At 39.2% G+C, this 17,595-nt stretch overlaps 1 protein-coding gene across 1 annotated transcript in view; it reads right to left on the bottom strand.

Moving 5' to 3' along the window:
• CDKL4 (cyclin dependent kinase like 4) overlaps positions 1-14,591 on the bottom strand; it is a gene marked incomplete at its 3' end in the record, with an annotated part of 29,339 nt that extends 14,748 nt beyond the window's left edge. Inside the window, exons 1-3 of the mRNA XM_084234671.1 lie at positions 14,312-14,591; positions 10,073-10,194; positions 2,153-2,225 (exon numbers count right to left, since the gene is read on the bottom strand). Coding sequence (XP_084090797.1) covers positions 2,153-2,225; positions 10,073-10,194; positions 14,312-14,479 — 363 coding nt within the window. The 5' untranslated portion in view covers positions 14,480-14,591. The remainder of the gene's footprint in view (positions 1-2,152; positions 2,226-10,072; positions 10,195-14,311) is intronic.
• Between the last annotated feature and the right edge of the window lie 3,004 nt (positions 14,592-17,595).

Consider the following 17,595-nt stretch of genomic DNA (forward strand, 5'->3'; position numbering starts at 1 on the left):
AAAAAACAAACATTATGAAAAACAGGTGTCTTGTGAACAACAGCTTTCTATAAATTTATTAATAGAAACAAAAACTTCTGATCCAGACTAACAAAACTTAAGATTTTCTTAAAAGGAAAAAAGCCTCCTTTAAGTATTGAAATTTATTTCCATTATCTTGTGCTCTTTTTCCATAGTCCTAGACTACCATGACAGACATTCTGTGGACATCAAAATCGACCATACAGTAGTCTGTATACTTGCCTCAGCCAGTGCCTCTGTCTAGGCACCAACTCAGAAGATCAAAACTTATTTTTAAAAGAGCATCAAAGCAAAAGCACCCAAGAGCCAAGTTTAAAAAGTTCTCACTGGCCTAAAAAGGTACAATTTGAGTATCAGAGAGGACTATGATGGCTAAGGATTGAAACACATCAAAGAGTAAAATCTGTGAGTTTACAATGATGTCCTAAGGCTCAAAGACCCTTTTGTTGTTCACTCTTAGAGGCTGTGAAAACACTAACTCATCTCTGTGAGTACTGGCAAAGAAAGGAAATCTCATACTTATTGTATTTTAACAGAAGCCAGTGTCCAATAAGGTGAGTTCTTTTTTTTTTTTTTTTAAGATTTATTTATATATTTATACAAGCACTGGGTACAGTCAGAAGCGCGGGAGCCTGAGAGAATTCACCAGAGCCAGAGCTGGGAGCAGAACAGGCAGAAGGACTGAGGTACACTGCTGAAGAGAGCAAGGGGTGCTGCAGGAGAGGTCTGCGCTCTGTGTGGGACCCTGGCCTGGTGGCCGGGGATCGAACTGGCACTACAGAGGCTGCAGGCAGCTTCGCAACCCAGGGCTCAACTGCTGCGCTACCAGGGAAGCCCTAGGGTGAGTTCTTTATAGAATTCCAATTAATAAATGCAGAAAGATAATAGGGGTAGAAAATCACCATCTTTTAATCCTAATGAAATTCTGGGTATAAGTAATAATTAACAGATGCTAAAACCATCAAGTGAAACAGTTGACAGGAAAATTAATAATGGAGGGACTCAAACTAATGCCTCCTGAACCCACTAAACAATTTTATGATGATCAAAAGGGGAACAACTGGGCATTATATGCCTTGTGATGGTGATATGATAAGAAGTGCATGGCACTACCTATGAAATATTCTTGTCTGAAAAACTAAACTTGAATGTGATCAAGCCTCCAGGCATAAATACCAATTTACAGGAAATATGGTTTGCAAGACCCAGTTCAATTACACATAGGAAGTAATCAGCCAGAATGATTTCTTAACAGAGTAGCATATAGAATATGGTTCTTAGATCAACAGCTTCAATATCAACTGGAAAATGCAAACATTTCTGATTCTTCCCATAGGTATTATGGCATCAGAAAGAGTGAGGATAGGGTCGACAGACTATTTCTTAAAAATACCCCCAGGGGATTTTTAAAAAAGATTTATTTATTTATGCATACAAGAACTGGGGTGTAGGCCAGAGGTGCAGGGGGTGAGAGGATTCACCAGGGATAAAGTGGGGATTAGAATAGGTGCAACTACTGAAATACACTGTTGAGGGGAGCAGCAGGTGAGACAGGAGAGGTCTGCTGTGCCAAGTGGGTTAGCTCCCTGGCCAGGGATCGAACTCATGCTGCAGTGGCTAGCTATAGCTTGATAGCTTGATAGCGCTGTGTCTTTAGCCCTGTGCCACCAGGGAGGCTCCCCCAGGGGATTTTGATGTATGCTTAAATCTAAGGACTATAGTTTTAAAAAATTAAACATGGAAAATTTTTGAAAAAGGAAGGGGAGTGGAGACTATTAGAGAATAAAAATATTAAGAGACAAAAAATAAAACTAAGTGCAATGCTGGATTACATTATTGATATTCTGAAACTTACTTTAACCCAATTTAATAATAATCATAGAAATTGTTGGTACTGGGGAAAAAGAGAAGCATTATAAAAACTTCTAATTCATAAAGAATTAATAACTAGATTCTCACAGGAATTGGAAAGGGGCCATGAATTGCTTTTCCTCATATTCTGAAACTTTCTTTTGCTTTGCTCTTATCATTCATCCTTCTGGCTTCAGCTCTTCAAACAGAGCCCTGAGCCATTTAGAAGAAAAGAGTCATCATGAAGAATTTAAAAAATACATAAGAAAATGTTACTTACATTATGTTTATGACAGAAATTAAGGGCTTGAAGTGTTTGCCATAATACACTTTTGATTACTCCATCAGCAACTCTGGGGAAAAAAAAGAAACAGGAAATGAAAACTCCCAGGATGGATGTCCTACAGCGGGGCTGGGAATAGAAGGGCTTAGGCAGGGCTTCCCGTGACGAATGAACACAGTGCAGAGTGTCTTGGGAATGTTGTTTATAAAAAATGTTTGAATGAAAACTGCCTCACAATTTTTTCATTACATTCATATAATTTTCTGTTGGAATTTGAAATGTTTTTACCATGAAAAATGATACATGCTTATCCCAAAAATCAAACAACACAGGAAAGATATAAAAAGAATTGACTCAAATCTTGCTAGCCCAAAATAATTGCTGTCACTTACAGTGGCTGTCTCTTCAAACATTTCTTTCTTGCTCTCTGCATTTATTTTTTAACATTGATTTAAAAAATGCATCTATATGCATACATTTAGGAGTCTATGAATCGCTCTCGCACCTGCCTAACACCATTCCATTCTCTGCAACTTCCCCTGCCTTTTTCACAAAAACTTTATGCATAGAGATGTAAATGCTAATATTTATATATATATATATTTTTTTTAGTGGTTATAGAGGATCTCATTATATGAAAGTATCATAATTTACTTAGCTTCCATTCACGAGCAATTAGGTTGGCCTAGTTTTATTTCTAGAGACAATGCTCAGTAAGTATCTACAATCATTCATCTTATTGGGGATGGATCTTTTCAAGGTAAGTTCTAGAAGTGGGATATCTGGGACCAATGGTAGGTACATGCTACATTTTGATGCTGTAGATATAAACTTCAGGTAGACCTGAGACCCAGCTTAGCAGAAAAAAAAAAGGCAGACTTGAACACTGACCTTCACTTCCTACAATTCATGCTTGCAGTAGACACTCAAGCATCTGCTGGAGTTGTTTTGCCATTTCAGTTACTTACACCTGGTAAGCAGCAGGTAAGCACACAATCAGGGCAGGCCAGGGAGAAAAATGTTCCATGAGAATGAGAGGTTGGGAGCCTCTTGTCCCTGCAGAATCCTCACTTTTTGGAAAACATTGAAAAGTATTTTCCACTGGGGATTTGGGCGACTTATATTCTGTCTGGTAGTAGTCTAAGAACTTGTACGACCATCTCTATAAGTTACAGCCATTAGGTTCTCTAGCTTCTCTGTTCATGTCTTCCTGTTGCTCACTTCACTGCCCACGATGATGCCATCACAGTTACACACCACCCTTTCTAAGGAGGCTGATGCCCATTTACACTCCCACCAAACATCTGTGCATTTAAGTCCCTACTCTTCATTATATTGCCCACATTTGGTTTTGCCAGCATTACGCTTGCCAATCTGTGGTTGAAATAAAAGGACATTTCATTTTGGTTTTCACTTGCATTTCATTAATTATTAGTGATTTTAATTTTCATAAAATTATTGGAATATTACATTTCTTCTCTTGCCCTGTTCATTGGCCTTTATTGTTTTTTTGATTGATCTGTTTACTCCTTCAAATTGACTGACAAAGTCTCTGGTAAAATATATCAGAGTGTGGATTATGCTACAAATTTTTCTCTCAGAGTTTTGTTTTTCAACCCTATTCATGGAGATGGGATTGATGTTTGCATATTTTCAAAAATCCAAAACACAAGTTTTCTTTCACTAATTGTCTACTGTGAGGATTTTTTAATTAAAAAAAATTAAAAACAAAATTCCAAACATACCCATCCTCAGCTTTCGTACTTTTGTCATGTTTGGATTCTGAAATCATATATTTAGATTGCTTTTTAAACACAGAACTCATCATGCAACAAGCTGGTCTTTTAGAACAGTGGGGTGGCTGGTCTTTTAGAACAGTGGGGTGGCCCCTGTGGCACCAGCTCCATCACTCTGTGAGTCTGGGCACATGCTGAGAAGAAACAATAGGTCCATGGGGGAATTTCTCTCAGCAGTTTTCTGATCTCAGGTCACAATTACGGTGGCAAGCCCTTGATGTCTAAGATCTGGTAGCAGTCCCATGACTCTGGCTTAACAGAAAAAAAAGGCAGACCTGAACACTGATTTTTAATTTTTAATATTGTGAAGGCACCTAATTCCCAGCATTAAATCCCCTTTTTAGAGTGCTTTTTATTTCCTGCACTGAATTCTGATATAACTCTATCCTTCCCCCTTTTTACCTAGAGCCAAACCTGAATCAATTACTTAGATTTTTTATAAGAGGCAGAGGAATAGAATAGACAGAGCACTGTCAGATAGAGGTCAAGTCCTAGCTGTGCTGCTTGCTAGTTTTTTTTTACCTTGGGCAAGATATCTGTGCCTTCAATTTTCCTCATGTGTAAAAATGGACTATTACCCCATAGACTAATTTTATACACGAGGAAAACTGAAGGCACAAATAACTTGCCCGAGGTTATAAAGCTAGCAAGCAGCCCAGCTGGGATTTAAACTCTATCTGGGTTTTAAGTCTGAGTTTGAGTCTGGGTTTTAACATTTGCCTAGGTTCAGAAGATGAGGGTGTGAGTTTGGATGAGGCTAGATGGTGGGACTGAGACTCTGCACAGAGATTAAAATAGCCCCAAAAGAATAGCAAGGGGCCAAGTGGTGGGGACGAATAGGGAGTGGAGGAAAAACAAGAGGGAGGCAGTGTGGCTGAAGCACAAGTGAAAATATCGCTGAAGCTGGCAAGGGTCAAATTATGGCGCACCTTATACATCTTGGTAAGGAATTGGGATTTTGCTCTAAATTCAAAGGAAGTCATTGAAAGGACTCAAGGAAACACACATATTTGCAGAATGGATTTCTGGGAGCAAAGCAACACAGGGAGATTAGTTAGGAGTTGATTTAATGATCCAGGTGAGATTTGGTGATTCAATTGGGAAGTGGTGACAGGAAAGGAAATGGAGCTCCATCCTTGGGGGGGGGGCAGAGGAACTCAGGGTCCTGCTCATGTGGAAATGGGGTGCTAGATGGGATGGAAGGACTGCAGGCACAGGGTCAAGTAATAGACTCTGGAAACCAGGCCGGGGCAAGGGCAGACACTTGGCAGACCCTAGTGTGAATGTTACTAACATGGAACCAGACGGGACATAATGTCTCAGGGAAGTATGGAATGGCTGTCCTAGAAGAGGGCTGTTTAGGGGCACCTCCCTGGAAATGCCATGGTTCTGTTCAAAACAGAATCCTTAGTCATCTCAGACTCCAAGAAGGCAGACTCCATCAAAGGCAAAACAAACATACACAATAACAACTACAAACAAATGCCACTAAAGCAGGGAACTATTGAGAATACAGATCCACATGGTGCTCACTGCAGAAAGACAGAACACCACGACATCATTCAGCCACAGGCAGCATTTTTCAGTGTTTTGGAGTGAGAGAAAGCCTTCGGTAGAAATCAACTGATAACTCAATGTTTAAATACAATACTTTGGGTGAGTGCAAAAACAAACACTGCAAGTACTAATGAAGGACTTGAGAGCAAAAAATGAGACATCCTAGTTCAAGACCAAATGGGTTAAAAGGGTAACATGAACAGGAATTCAAACTGGATTGCTCAGAGACTACTTTCTTAGCCACTCAGGGGAAACTTTATGCTGACATCAGAACTCACTGTCTTTTCATATAACTTAATGTGGAAACTTGACTTCATTCTCATTACCAAAGATGAATTGGGTTCTGGCATTAAACTTACTAGAATAAAATCCAATCTTGCTACTATGGCCCAACAGACTCTGAATGACTCCACTTCTATTGACCTTCTACCTTTATCTCTTATCTCAGCCCCAAGCTCTACTCCAGCCCCATTAGTTTCTGCTATTCCCTGAACATGTCAGCCTTACTGACACCTCTAATCTCCCCCTCCCCACCAGGCATTCTCTAACCCCTCACTTCGCTCTATATTTCTTCAAAGACTTGTGATCATGCAAGGACTTTGTTTTATCCATTAGTGTAGGTTCGGGGCCTAGAGCAATCCCAGTATCTAATGGGTGCTCAATTAAGTTTGTTTCTCAGACACTCTCAGATATTTTATAAACTAACAACACCCTGTAATAAATTCCTTTTTTGCTTTAAGCTAAGGTGAAGTCTTGCTGTTGAATCCCGACCAGTTCAGAATATGATACCAGAAGTGGGTGGGGGAAACACTCAGGGTCTTGGAAATCTAGAATAAGCTATCTGATTTCACTGTGTCTGAAGTCAGGAGGCACTCATTACCATCAGCAACTGGAATGCTGGTAGATGGGCACCTAGTGAGGAAACAAATTTTAAGAAATCATCTGGAATAAGCTCCTATGTAAGGCAAAGCTTTGGTGATAGGCGGCTTGACTATGATAGAATAATATGAGAAACCTAGTAATAAAAGTGGGTCAGCTGGCTATATCAAACTTCCCTTGACAAAGTTTTTGAAAGTACAGGTTGAGGGCTTTAATATTTCCTACTACATAGTTAGGAAACCAAGAGTTTCAATGTTTTCCTAAAACAGCTCCTGATTTCTTGTACCTATAGAATTCACCAGAGGACCCACTGGTTCACACTGACTGCCATGAGATGACTGCAAAGTTGGACACAGAATACTCCTGCAGAGTGCTAAGTGACTACATAGCTTGTATTTATGGGAGTAAGTTAACTTCTCAGTTCACTGAGAAAGACATATACTTCAAGAACTGAAATGTAACACTCAGGAGTATTCACATAATTAAGAGCACCCCAACCTCTACCAACTGCCCCTTCTCATGCAAAGTAGTCACCAATTTTACAGGATGAGTCTAGTTTTGCCTCGCTAAGTCCCCTCAAATGTGTTGAATGGGGGTGCCAGTACTTCTCAAGGCTCCTCTCTGCCACCACTCCAGGTCTCTAAACCTTAATCAAAGTCAGATCCCAGCATGTTCTATGGGGGTCTATTACAAAGGTAAAGTAGAGGGAAATAAAAATTTACACAGCAGAAAGAACCATAAAATTTTGCTGATTTGTAGTGGGGAGTTTATGTGGAAATGGGTCTCATAGGAGGAGAATCAGAGAGGAAGAAGCATAATTTTTGGATCGGGATGATTATAACAATCTGAGCACACTTAAAAGAGATTCTGGTTTCAACAGACTGTCTGGTACAGCTAGGAATCACTGTAGTTGATAGCTGCAATGGCTGACTGAAACCTGAATTAAATGGTTGCCTCTGCCCGATGCAATGGAGATGCCAAAAATTCATTAGTAAAATGAGGAGGAGGAAATGCAAAGATTTGAGGAGAGCTTTATCTAGGCAACATGCTCATCTTCTTTCTAACTTTGTCTCCCCAAAATTTTAATGGGAGCACAAATTTATGCCCTTCCCCCAAATATGCATTATTGCTTTCAGTTTTCTATTTTGGTAGCACTGAGACTTTAACCCCTGTGCCACCAGGGAGGCCCCTTCAGTTTTCCATTCTGGTAAAGAAGCAGCATGTCAGACACTTCTAGTAGGTTCTACCCACTACAATAACCTTCATTCCTTGGATCAGAGTCAATTGGCTCTTTTTCCACTTGCTAGAGTATCTTTTTCAACTATCTAGTTAGGAAGTGTAGAAATAACCCCAAGACTGAATTTGTGGACCTACTAGGACCACAAAATTCCATTTGCTTTCTGATTCTCATTAAGTCCTTTAGCCCTGCCCCCACAAAGTAGTGAACCACAGTGGTGTTCAAAATCATAGCTGATTGACTTTACTTGAAAGCATTGTCCAGTATTTCCCAAAATATTGGGTATTTCTCCTTTGCCAAAGCACGACTGTCCTGGTGTATGGCCAAGGACAGTAACTCAGAAAATTTAGTCTTGTAAGAGGGTAAGTATGCACATATAAACATGTCAGATAGTAAGTGCCAAGTACCACAACAGGATAAAAACAAAATTCTGGGCATATTCAAAGGAGAGAAGCAATCAAATAAGTACCACAATAAAAACCAAAGAGCTAAGATGTACAGATGGAAAAATGGAAAAATGCACATCATCACTTACCATCAGGGAAATGCAAATCAAATTTACAATGCGATAGCACCTCATACCTGTGAGAATAGTCCACATCAGAAAGACCAAAAACAAGTGTTCATGAATGTGGAAACAAGGAACCTTCTTACCTTATCACATACAATTCCAACCATCCCAATACATTCCCTTCTTTTGCCCAACTGCTCTCCTTATTTCTTTTAATACTTTATCAAAGATTTATCTTAACTCCCCAATACACTTCTCTGCAGTTATCTTGCAGCAAATACAGTTTTAAAGAACAGAGTCCTCGAGTTTCTCAAAATATTAAAAAAGAGCTACTGCAATTCCACTTTTAGGTATCTTCCCAAAGAATGCAAAAACTTCAAAGGGATATATGAATTCCTGTATCCATAGTGGTGACATTGTTTATAATAGTTGCATTATGGACATTATGGAAATAAAAGGTGAGTGGGCAAAGAAGATGTGACATATATATATAGTCAATGGAATACTACTCAGTTAAAATAAGATAAAATCTTGCCATCTGTGATAACGCGGACAGAACTGGAAGGGACTATGGTAAGTGAGATAAATCAGAAGAAGGAAGATAAATACTGGGTGGTTTCACTCATGTGTGGACTATAAAGAAACAAAACAAAGAGTCAGACCAAAACAAACCTTGAAATCTGAGCACATAACTAAGGGAGCGGGAGCAAAGTGTGGAGGGATCCCAGCGTACTATGGTGGAGGGGTAGGGACCCCTCCCCCCTCCTTATTTAGCTAAAACTAATATGATTTAATATTTGGCAGTGAAATTTCCCTTTTAAAAAATTTTTTTGATGTAATCTAACCTTTTCAAGTTAAAAAAAAAAAATCCCACTGGCCTCCTGATTCATATTTGTGCAACAAACAAATCGGGGAGGCAGTATCTTTGTAATAATGAGTATTTTCATCCAGAAATATAGATTAATTTAAATAATAAACCATTATTTACTTCAGTTAAATTTTGTTGTTATATTTATGTAGAATTTGAACAGTTCTTTTTATCTTTATTCCTAAACATTTTTTTGGTTGATAGTTAATGAGCTCTTTCATCACTAGATTTTCAAAAGTACTGATTGATAGATACAAAAGCTGTTAATTTTTGCATGTGAAATTTGGAGTGCTGTAATCATCATGCTGAACTCCATTAGTTTTAGTATCTCTTTAGGCAATTTCCTTAATTTTGTAGAACAAAAACATAACTCAATAATGACAATTTTATCTCACTTCCAAAGTTATAGATTCTATTTGTTTTTTCTTATTACATTAGTTAGAGCTCTCAGAACATTGTACCTTATAGTGATGACAACTGATATCCTTGCCTTTTTCTCACTTTACACTGACAGTTCATTTAGTGTGGTATCATTGAATATAAAATTGGCTGTTGCTTTAAAGAGATTGGGTGTGCACAGTACAAGTATGTGTGATAAAATATTTTAAACCTAGTTTGCTAAAATATTTTTTTAATTAGGGAAGGGTGCTGAACTTATCAAGTGCCTTTCAAATTTCATCAACCATATCTACTTTTTCCTCCTTTAACCTATTAGTGAATTATAAGAAATATATAAATATTTGTAAATTCATACAAATTGTATGAATTAGATTTTCTAATATTGAACTAAGGTTATTTCCTTGAATTCAGACCATCCAAAGTATAATTGGATCACAGTGATTGGATCACAGTAAATGCACTGTGATTTTCATCTGCCATAGGTCTGCTTCCTAATATTTTTACTCTAGGTTAATACTAGTTTGCCCTTTAAGCACATGCTATTGAGATTGGAGATGCATCTGGGTAGGAAGGGGAACCGTGGTTCCCATGTGAAATTTGCCATAGTTAATCCCAAGTATAATGAAAGAGGGGACCAGCCATATGAAAATTTAGTTTCTAGGTTACTTACCCATTTGGGTTTCTTTCTAGCTCATTCAAAAGAGTATGATCACAGTATTCAAAAACTAGATGCATTTTCCTTTTTCTTCTGAATACCTCAATGAGGTTCACAAGGTTTGAGTGTTTTAATTGCTGCAAAGGAACAGAAATGCAAAGTTTAGTCATTTGTTTCTCATAATAGTTTCACCCAGACTCCATACAATTTTCTAGTAAGGCTTTGCTTATCATTCTCTATGCAGTTCTTGTGGAGGTTTTATTACAGCTATTCACAAGAGAAATTCCTTTTAGTAAGAAACACAAAATCTAAAAGTTGGAAGACATTTAAGAATTCATCTGATGTACCTATAATAGACAGTAACTAAACTGCTTACATCCCCCTGGAGATAGCAAATGAAGTACATAACATATAAGTACTAAAATAAAACATACATTATGCATTTTATGGAACTTATAAATAACTAAGTCATAAAATGACCTGAATGACAAAATCAAAAGAAATAAAATTATTGAGTAAAAGACTATTAAAATCATCCATGTCCACTTAGCTTACATAGTGTTATGGATTTAATGTAAATGTCAGCTGGATTTAAAAACACTTTGGATATGGGCCTCCCCGGTGGTGCAGGCGGTTGAGTGCCATACTGTGAAGCTGTCTGCAGCCTCTGCAGTGTGGGTTCGATCCCGGCTAGCCGGCGAGAATCCCATATGGCGAAGCAGACCTCTCCTGTCTTGCCCGCTGCTCCCCTCAGCAGTGTATTTCTTCAGTCTGCCTGTTCTGTTCCCTGCTCTGTCTCCGGTGAATCCTCTCACCCTCCCGCACCTCTGGCCTGTACCCCAGTTCTTGTATAAAAATAAATAAATCTTAAAAAAAAAAGAAACACTTTGGATTTTAGTATTGGCTCTCAGAAACACTAGATCTCTCAAGTATGATTCAACTGCTGGTTCTAGGAGTCCCCATAGTTAGTCTGTATTTTAAATTGATGTGGCATATTTTCAGCTCTATTCTTTGATTCTGTTCTCTCTCATGCGTGGATGATTCATGTGTTAAATTCTATACCCAAACTGAAGCATCAGAAGGCAGCCTCTGTTTAATATTACAAACCAAAGAGAAAAGCCTGATTAAGTAGGATAAACTATTAACAGCATAACTGCATCATTTATCATTCAACCAGGGTAGTGGGTAGGAGCCAGGATTGTCCCAGGCACACTGGCACACACGAGTTAGGGACTACATCACTTAGCTTACAAATCAGGACACTTTTGAAAGGGGATGTGAATCAGATGGAACACTGGGACAAAAGCTATAAACCAGGATAGCTGATCATTCCTATTTACAACTCATCTTCTCTGCTGTTTTCCCAGTTTGGTATTGTTGTGGGCCCGTAGCCAAGTTTTGGTCAACTGTGGACCCCTATAAGAGCGTGATCCCGATAGACCACACTGTAGCTAGGTGAGGATTAGGCTATAACCTCCAGGTCTGCCTAAGTGCACCCTATGATGTGAGCACAATGACAACATTACCTAATGACATATTTTTCAGAAGTTTCCTTATCATTAAGGGATGCATGACTGTAGGCAAATCAACTTTCCAAACTTTATCATTTACTGAGAAAGATATAGAAAGAGAGAAAACATAGTATTTTGTACACAGTAGAAGTAGATCCTCAATGATTATTTTATAAGTCCACTAGGGAGTCCTAGGTATGAGGGCTGACTTAGCATCCTGTATATCCGTATCTAAATATAGCTTGAACAAAAAACAGAACAAAAAATATTACCCTACAACTATGTGTCTGCTGCCAGTTTGGGGAAAGGGAATCCATTATCCTTATACATTAAAAATATGCGCACTTGGGCTTCCCCGATGGCGCAGCGGTTGAGCACTGGGTGGCGAAGCTGCCCGCAGCCTCTGTAGCACTGGTTCGATCCCCGGCTGCTCCCCGGCCACCAGAGGAGGGTCCCACATGGGGCGCAGACCTCTCCTGCCGCCCGCTGCTCCCCTCAGCAGTGTACTTCGGTCCTTCTGCCTGCTCTGCTCCCCGCTTTGGCTCTGGTGAATTCTCTCACCCTCCTGCGCTTCTGACTGTACCCAGTGCTTGAATAAATAAACAAACAAACAAACAAACAAACAAATAAATAAATAAATAAATAAAATAAATAAAAATAAATCTTAAAAAAAATATGCGCACAAGAAATCAACTTGTTTTCTTATGGGCTCCACTCTACCTGCTCCATTGCCTTAGAGCAGAAAGACAAAGGAGGAAACAGGTCACACCAGAAAAGCTGGCTGTGCTGCAGCACAAACCACAGAATGGTAGCAAGCTGTCTCTGCCAGAAGAGTAAGGGGTTCCCAGATGCCACAGCTGGATGAAAAGTCAGGTGAACCTGATCAGATCTGTTCTCAGGCAGATCAACCATTTAATCTCCTTTGCTAATGAAATTAACTTAGTCCAGAAAAACAGTAACCTGTTGAAAGTAAACTGGTAGTAATAGGAGTACGTGAGAAAGGTAAGGCAGCTTTAGCAGGGAAGGAATCTGTTCAGGGCACGCATGGGAGTAACATACCAAAAGGCAGGAAAGATGTGCATTCTGAGAACCATCGCCAAGTCTAAGCAGAGCTGGAATCTGAAAACCCTTTACCTTACAGTTCATTCTCAAATTTGGCCACTTGTAACCCAGGACATGCTACCCGAGCATTAATTTTACTTGAAAACTGGGAGAGGGTGTAAGGGAAGGTAAAAAAGCATTATTTTTACTAGAAACCTCCTACGGGCCTCCCCTGTGGCGCAGCAGTTGAGTGCTGGGCTGAGAAGCTGCCCGTGGCCTCTGGGGCACCAGTTCAATCCCCGGCTGCTCCCCGGCCACCAGAGGAGGGTCCCGCATGGCGCGCAGACCTCTCCTGCCGCCCGCTGCTCCCCTCAGCAGTGTACTTCGGTCCTTCTGCCTGCTCTGCTCCCCGCTCTGGCTCTGGTGAATTCTCTCACCCTCCCGTGCTTCTGACTGTACCCAGTGCATGTATAAATAAATAAATAAATAAATCTATTAAAAAATTAAAAAAAAAAAGAAACCTCCTACCATGGGGCTAGGACACAGCCTGCACCTTGGCCCTGTGCTGGAGCTGGCTGTGTCCCAGCTTCTAAGCAAGGTAAATATGCTCTTGAAAAGTCTGTGCATATCAAAGTATATTTTAAAAGAAACTATTAGAACTTATTAGATGAAGGAAAGTGCTACAAATAATACTTGAAAAGGGTAGAGAATATGATACCCCCTGGATTTCTGGCTGTTCTAAATACAGATGACAGACACACGTCAAAAGTAAATGTGGGCTGTGTTCTTGAGGAAAACAGAGTTTTGTTACTCAAACGGTGGTCTGCGAGCCAGCAGCTCTGCACCAGCAGTTTGTTAGAAATGCAGAATCTTGGGGAGGGGGGAGCCCAGATTTCTGAGAACCCGCAAGAGGTTAAGTTGCAACCTATGAAGCTGCCTACAGCCACCGCAGTACAAGTTTGATCCCCTGGCTACCCACATGGCGCAGCAGACCTCTCCCGACTCGCCCACTGCTCCCCTCAGCAGCGTATTTCAGTCAATCCGCCTATTCTGTTCCCCACTCTGTCTCTGGTGAATCCTCTCACCCCGCACACCTCTGGCCTATACCCCAGCTCTTGTATGCATAAATAAATAAATCTTTAAAAAAAAAAAGAACTTAAGAATCTTGTGTGTGAAATCCCTATCAGAGAGAAAACAACTAGAATAAAACCTGTGCGTAAAATGTGTGTAAGTAGCTCGGGGTGACATTCAACAAGTCTGCGACACAGTGGAGCGCACACAGTGGAGCACAGGCAGGGTGAAGCCACCTCCATCCCCACAGGGGCCCAGCCACTGGTCTGTGGGCTCTCCTGGGCCAGGAAGGGTGTTTTACTTGCTGGTGGGTAGGGAGGATTTGGGAGGGAGGCAGAGAAAGGCCAGGGTTGGGGGATGGAGGGTAAACACTGGGATGAGGAGACATATCAGTGGATAGTTACTAACCACACTGGAAATGCATCAATATTTTTAACAACCTACACTCCTAATAACAGATAAATATCAGTGTGGCCCATGTTTAAAATGATGATCAACTTATTCCCAAGGTTGCTAACACAAAGAAATTGAAGTTCATTGAAACAAAAAAATGACTTTAAAATTCTTCGCAATTCTGGCATACATGTTTCACCCAATGTCATGCTATTATAGCAAGATACAGTTAACTTACCTTCAACATACGTATTTCTCTTAGTGCTATTTTCTTAACAAGAGGATCATCTTCAGATTCCACAAATTTTTTAATAGCCACCACTTGTCCAGAGGTTTTGTTTCTGCATTTGAATACAACCCCATAAGAGCCTTCTCCAATCTTAGCTAATTTTTCATACTTTTCCATTAGAGTTGAAGCAACCGAAATGGCTGTATTGGCTGACTTGCACCCAGGAATGTGGCAATGTCACACCTGGAAAATAAGATGACTAGGCTTAATCAAATTGTGAAGGACAATGTGCTTATGATTTATTATATAAAACCAAATTGCCCTAAATGCTAAAGGCTTATTTCCATCTATTAATTGCAAATAACAGTTAACAATATTTGGAAGCAATTTTGTTAGCGTAGTTTAGTCCTATACCTTTCTAGATACGGCAACGCTTTCATGTATCATTCCTTATAAAACCTAAACATAAAATGTGAGTTTTATTTAAAGAATTAAATTGAAAGAATTTGTGGAAACTCATCTAACCCACTGTTATCATCCTCAAGGAAATGATTAAAATACAAAGCTGTAAATTCAGCTGAACAAACAGTTCACACTTTCAAATATGGTATTTATCTTCTTCCTCTTAATCCATTTTGAATACTGCAGAGACTAGAGAGAGGCAGGAAGAAGACATGTTATAAAGTGTTACAGTTCCACCTGGTGGAGAGAATGAGGCGATGTGAGTGTTGAGCACAGCAGCCAGCAAAAAATGACAAAACAATCTTTTCAGGGCCGATTTATCGCACTTAGTTTTTTATATGGGTGAAGGAACAGCTCCTTTAGATCTTAGCTTCCAAAGAAAATAGATAAAAAGGCCAATAACTCTAACTCGTCATGAATGCTGTCATGCCCACAGTGATTTCTCCTTTTTACCCCTATATTGAGGTAACACTTTATATACGTCAGAGGAATAGCTACACACCCCCTCAAATGTATGTTACTACCCCAGTCCACTTCCAAGCACCCATAATCCTTTAATGTGGACCACGGTGCTCCCTCCCACCTTTGATCCTACCCCTCTTCCCTTCCCTTCTAGTCTCCTCAATTCTGCAATTGTATTTCTAGGGTTTATTTTGGTTTTGTTTTGTTAGTTCTTTTGTGTTTTTGTCTGCTTGTTTTCTCTATATTCCACATTCATAGTTATTTCTATGGAAACACTGGACTTAATTCATCTGTCTTATATCACCCACTTGTGAATTTTGTGGTGACTGGATTACATGTTAAGAAACAAAGGCCAACATAAAGTAAATAAATCAGAGCTCTAACTAGTTGCAAGAATTCTACCCCACTTTATCCAGATCTTAATATAATACAGTTAGTAATAGCTAACACTTAAATAACAAGTTTTATGCAAATTACAAATAATTTGCACAAATATTAAGTGAAATAGGTGCTTCTTATTATACAGATGTGAAAACTGAGGCACAATGAAGCTATTAGAGAATTAGAACCCAGGCAGGTAGGTTCCAGAGATCAGTTTTAGTCACTACACAATATTGTCTCTCAGTTAATTCAAAAGAATGTACAATTTGAGCACCATTTTATTCAGGTCTTAGTATCAAGTGAAAGACTTTACCACTTTCAAATTTTCTCATGTTTCAAATGAGTATACTTTTTTCTTTTACCTCACTATTACTATTCTGTCTTTTCCATTCATAGATTAGCTTGATAGAGAATGGAATCATTCACTCTCGTTTGCCACCATAAAATACACAACTGAGTAAAGGTTTTGTCTGGATAAATAACAAGGGAGCCTTCCTAGTGGCGCAAGAGGTTAAATCTTAGCACTATGAAGCTATCTGCAGCACTGCTTCCATCCTCAGCCAGGGAGCAATCCACAGGGCCCAGCCAAGGGGCCTCCTTTAGTGGTACAAGGGATTACGTCTCAGCAGGAACTGACCCACATGGCGCAGCAGACCTCTCCTGTCTTTCCTGCTGCTCCCCTCAGTAGTGTGTTTCAGTAGATCCCTCTGTTCTGCTCCCAGCTCTGTCTCTGGTGAATCCTCTCATCAGCCCTCGTCTTCCCTTCCCACCTCTGGCCTACCCCAGCAGTTGTATGCATAAATAAATAAAATCAATCTTTTAAAAAAATATGTTTACAGTTATTCTTTTAAAGCAGATTTTACTCTCTTTAAAGGGAAAAAACTCAGCCATACACATTACATGGAAAACCCATCCCAGATCATGTTCTGAAAACTGTTAATTATACTATATTTTTACATAGATATTATTATCTATATATCTATAGATATTATTATCTATGTATCTATCTATTATCTTCTAGGTATTGGGGTATAAGCATGTATACATTTGCCTTTCTTTAGCCTAGTTATAGGTGACTGTGAGAAAAACAGAAGAAACTAGGAATTTGCTTTAGAAAGTTATTGGTATAGAACTTTGTAGATTTATGAACTTAACCTACATGATAACCAGTTATGGTTACTATGGGAAACTATGAATAGGCAAAAAAGCTTAATTAAGAAGTTTTAGTTTATGTGTTATTTTCTTCTCTCTCTCTAGGTAGACAATTTGATCTATTGCTCTACAATTTTCCTTTTCTTTTCCCAAAAGGTTTAATAATTCTTGGTTCCTCAGATTAATATTTAGATTTCTCAGTCATTTCAATCATATTGCTGAACATAGCAAAGCACCAGGAAATAGCACTTCACCTGTAAACCTCTCAAAATTATCTTTTTTCTTTCATATATATTTTACATCATTCTTCCTTTTTGTACAATGTATGCTTTTTCCTCTCAGGTCTAGTCCCCGTAAAATTCCCACCACCAATTTACCCATGAACCCTCACCATAGTCCCTTGTGCTCTTCTCTCCCCCTCCCCTGCAGTGTATCTGATTAATAGTTGCCTATTGTTTTTTAATTTATTATAATTTTTTTTACTGATCCCTTATTTGGGCCCATGACCTTCCTCCTGTAAGTGAAACCATCCAATATTTTTCTTTTTCCTTCTGGCTTATTTCACTGAGCATAATACCTTCCAGCTCCATCCATGAGTTTATCTTTTTTGATTGCTGAGTAATATTCCATTGTATATATATTCCACATCTTCTTGATCCAGTCATTTATTTTTGGGCATTTGGGTTGTTTTCATAGCTTGCCTATTGTAAACAGTGCTACAGTAAATTAGAGGTACAGGGATCCTTTTGAATTACTGTTTTTGTGTCCTTTAGGTAGATCCCTAGTAGTGGAATTGCTGGGTCATATGGTAGCTCCATTTTCAGTAGTTTGCGGAA

This window comes from Talpa europaea (genome assembly GCF_964194135.1).
Source record: "Talpa europaea genome assembly, chromosome: 6".
Lineage (NCBI taxonomy): Eukaryota > Metazoa > Chordata > Mammalia > Eulipotyphla > Talpidae > Talpa > Talpa europaea.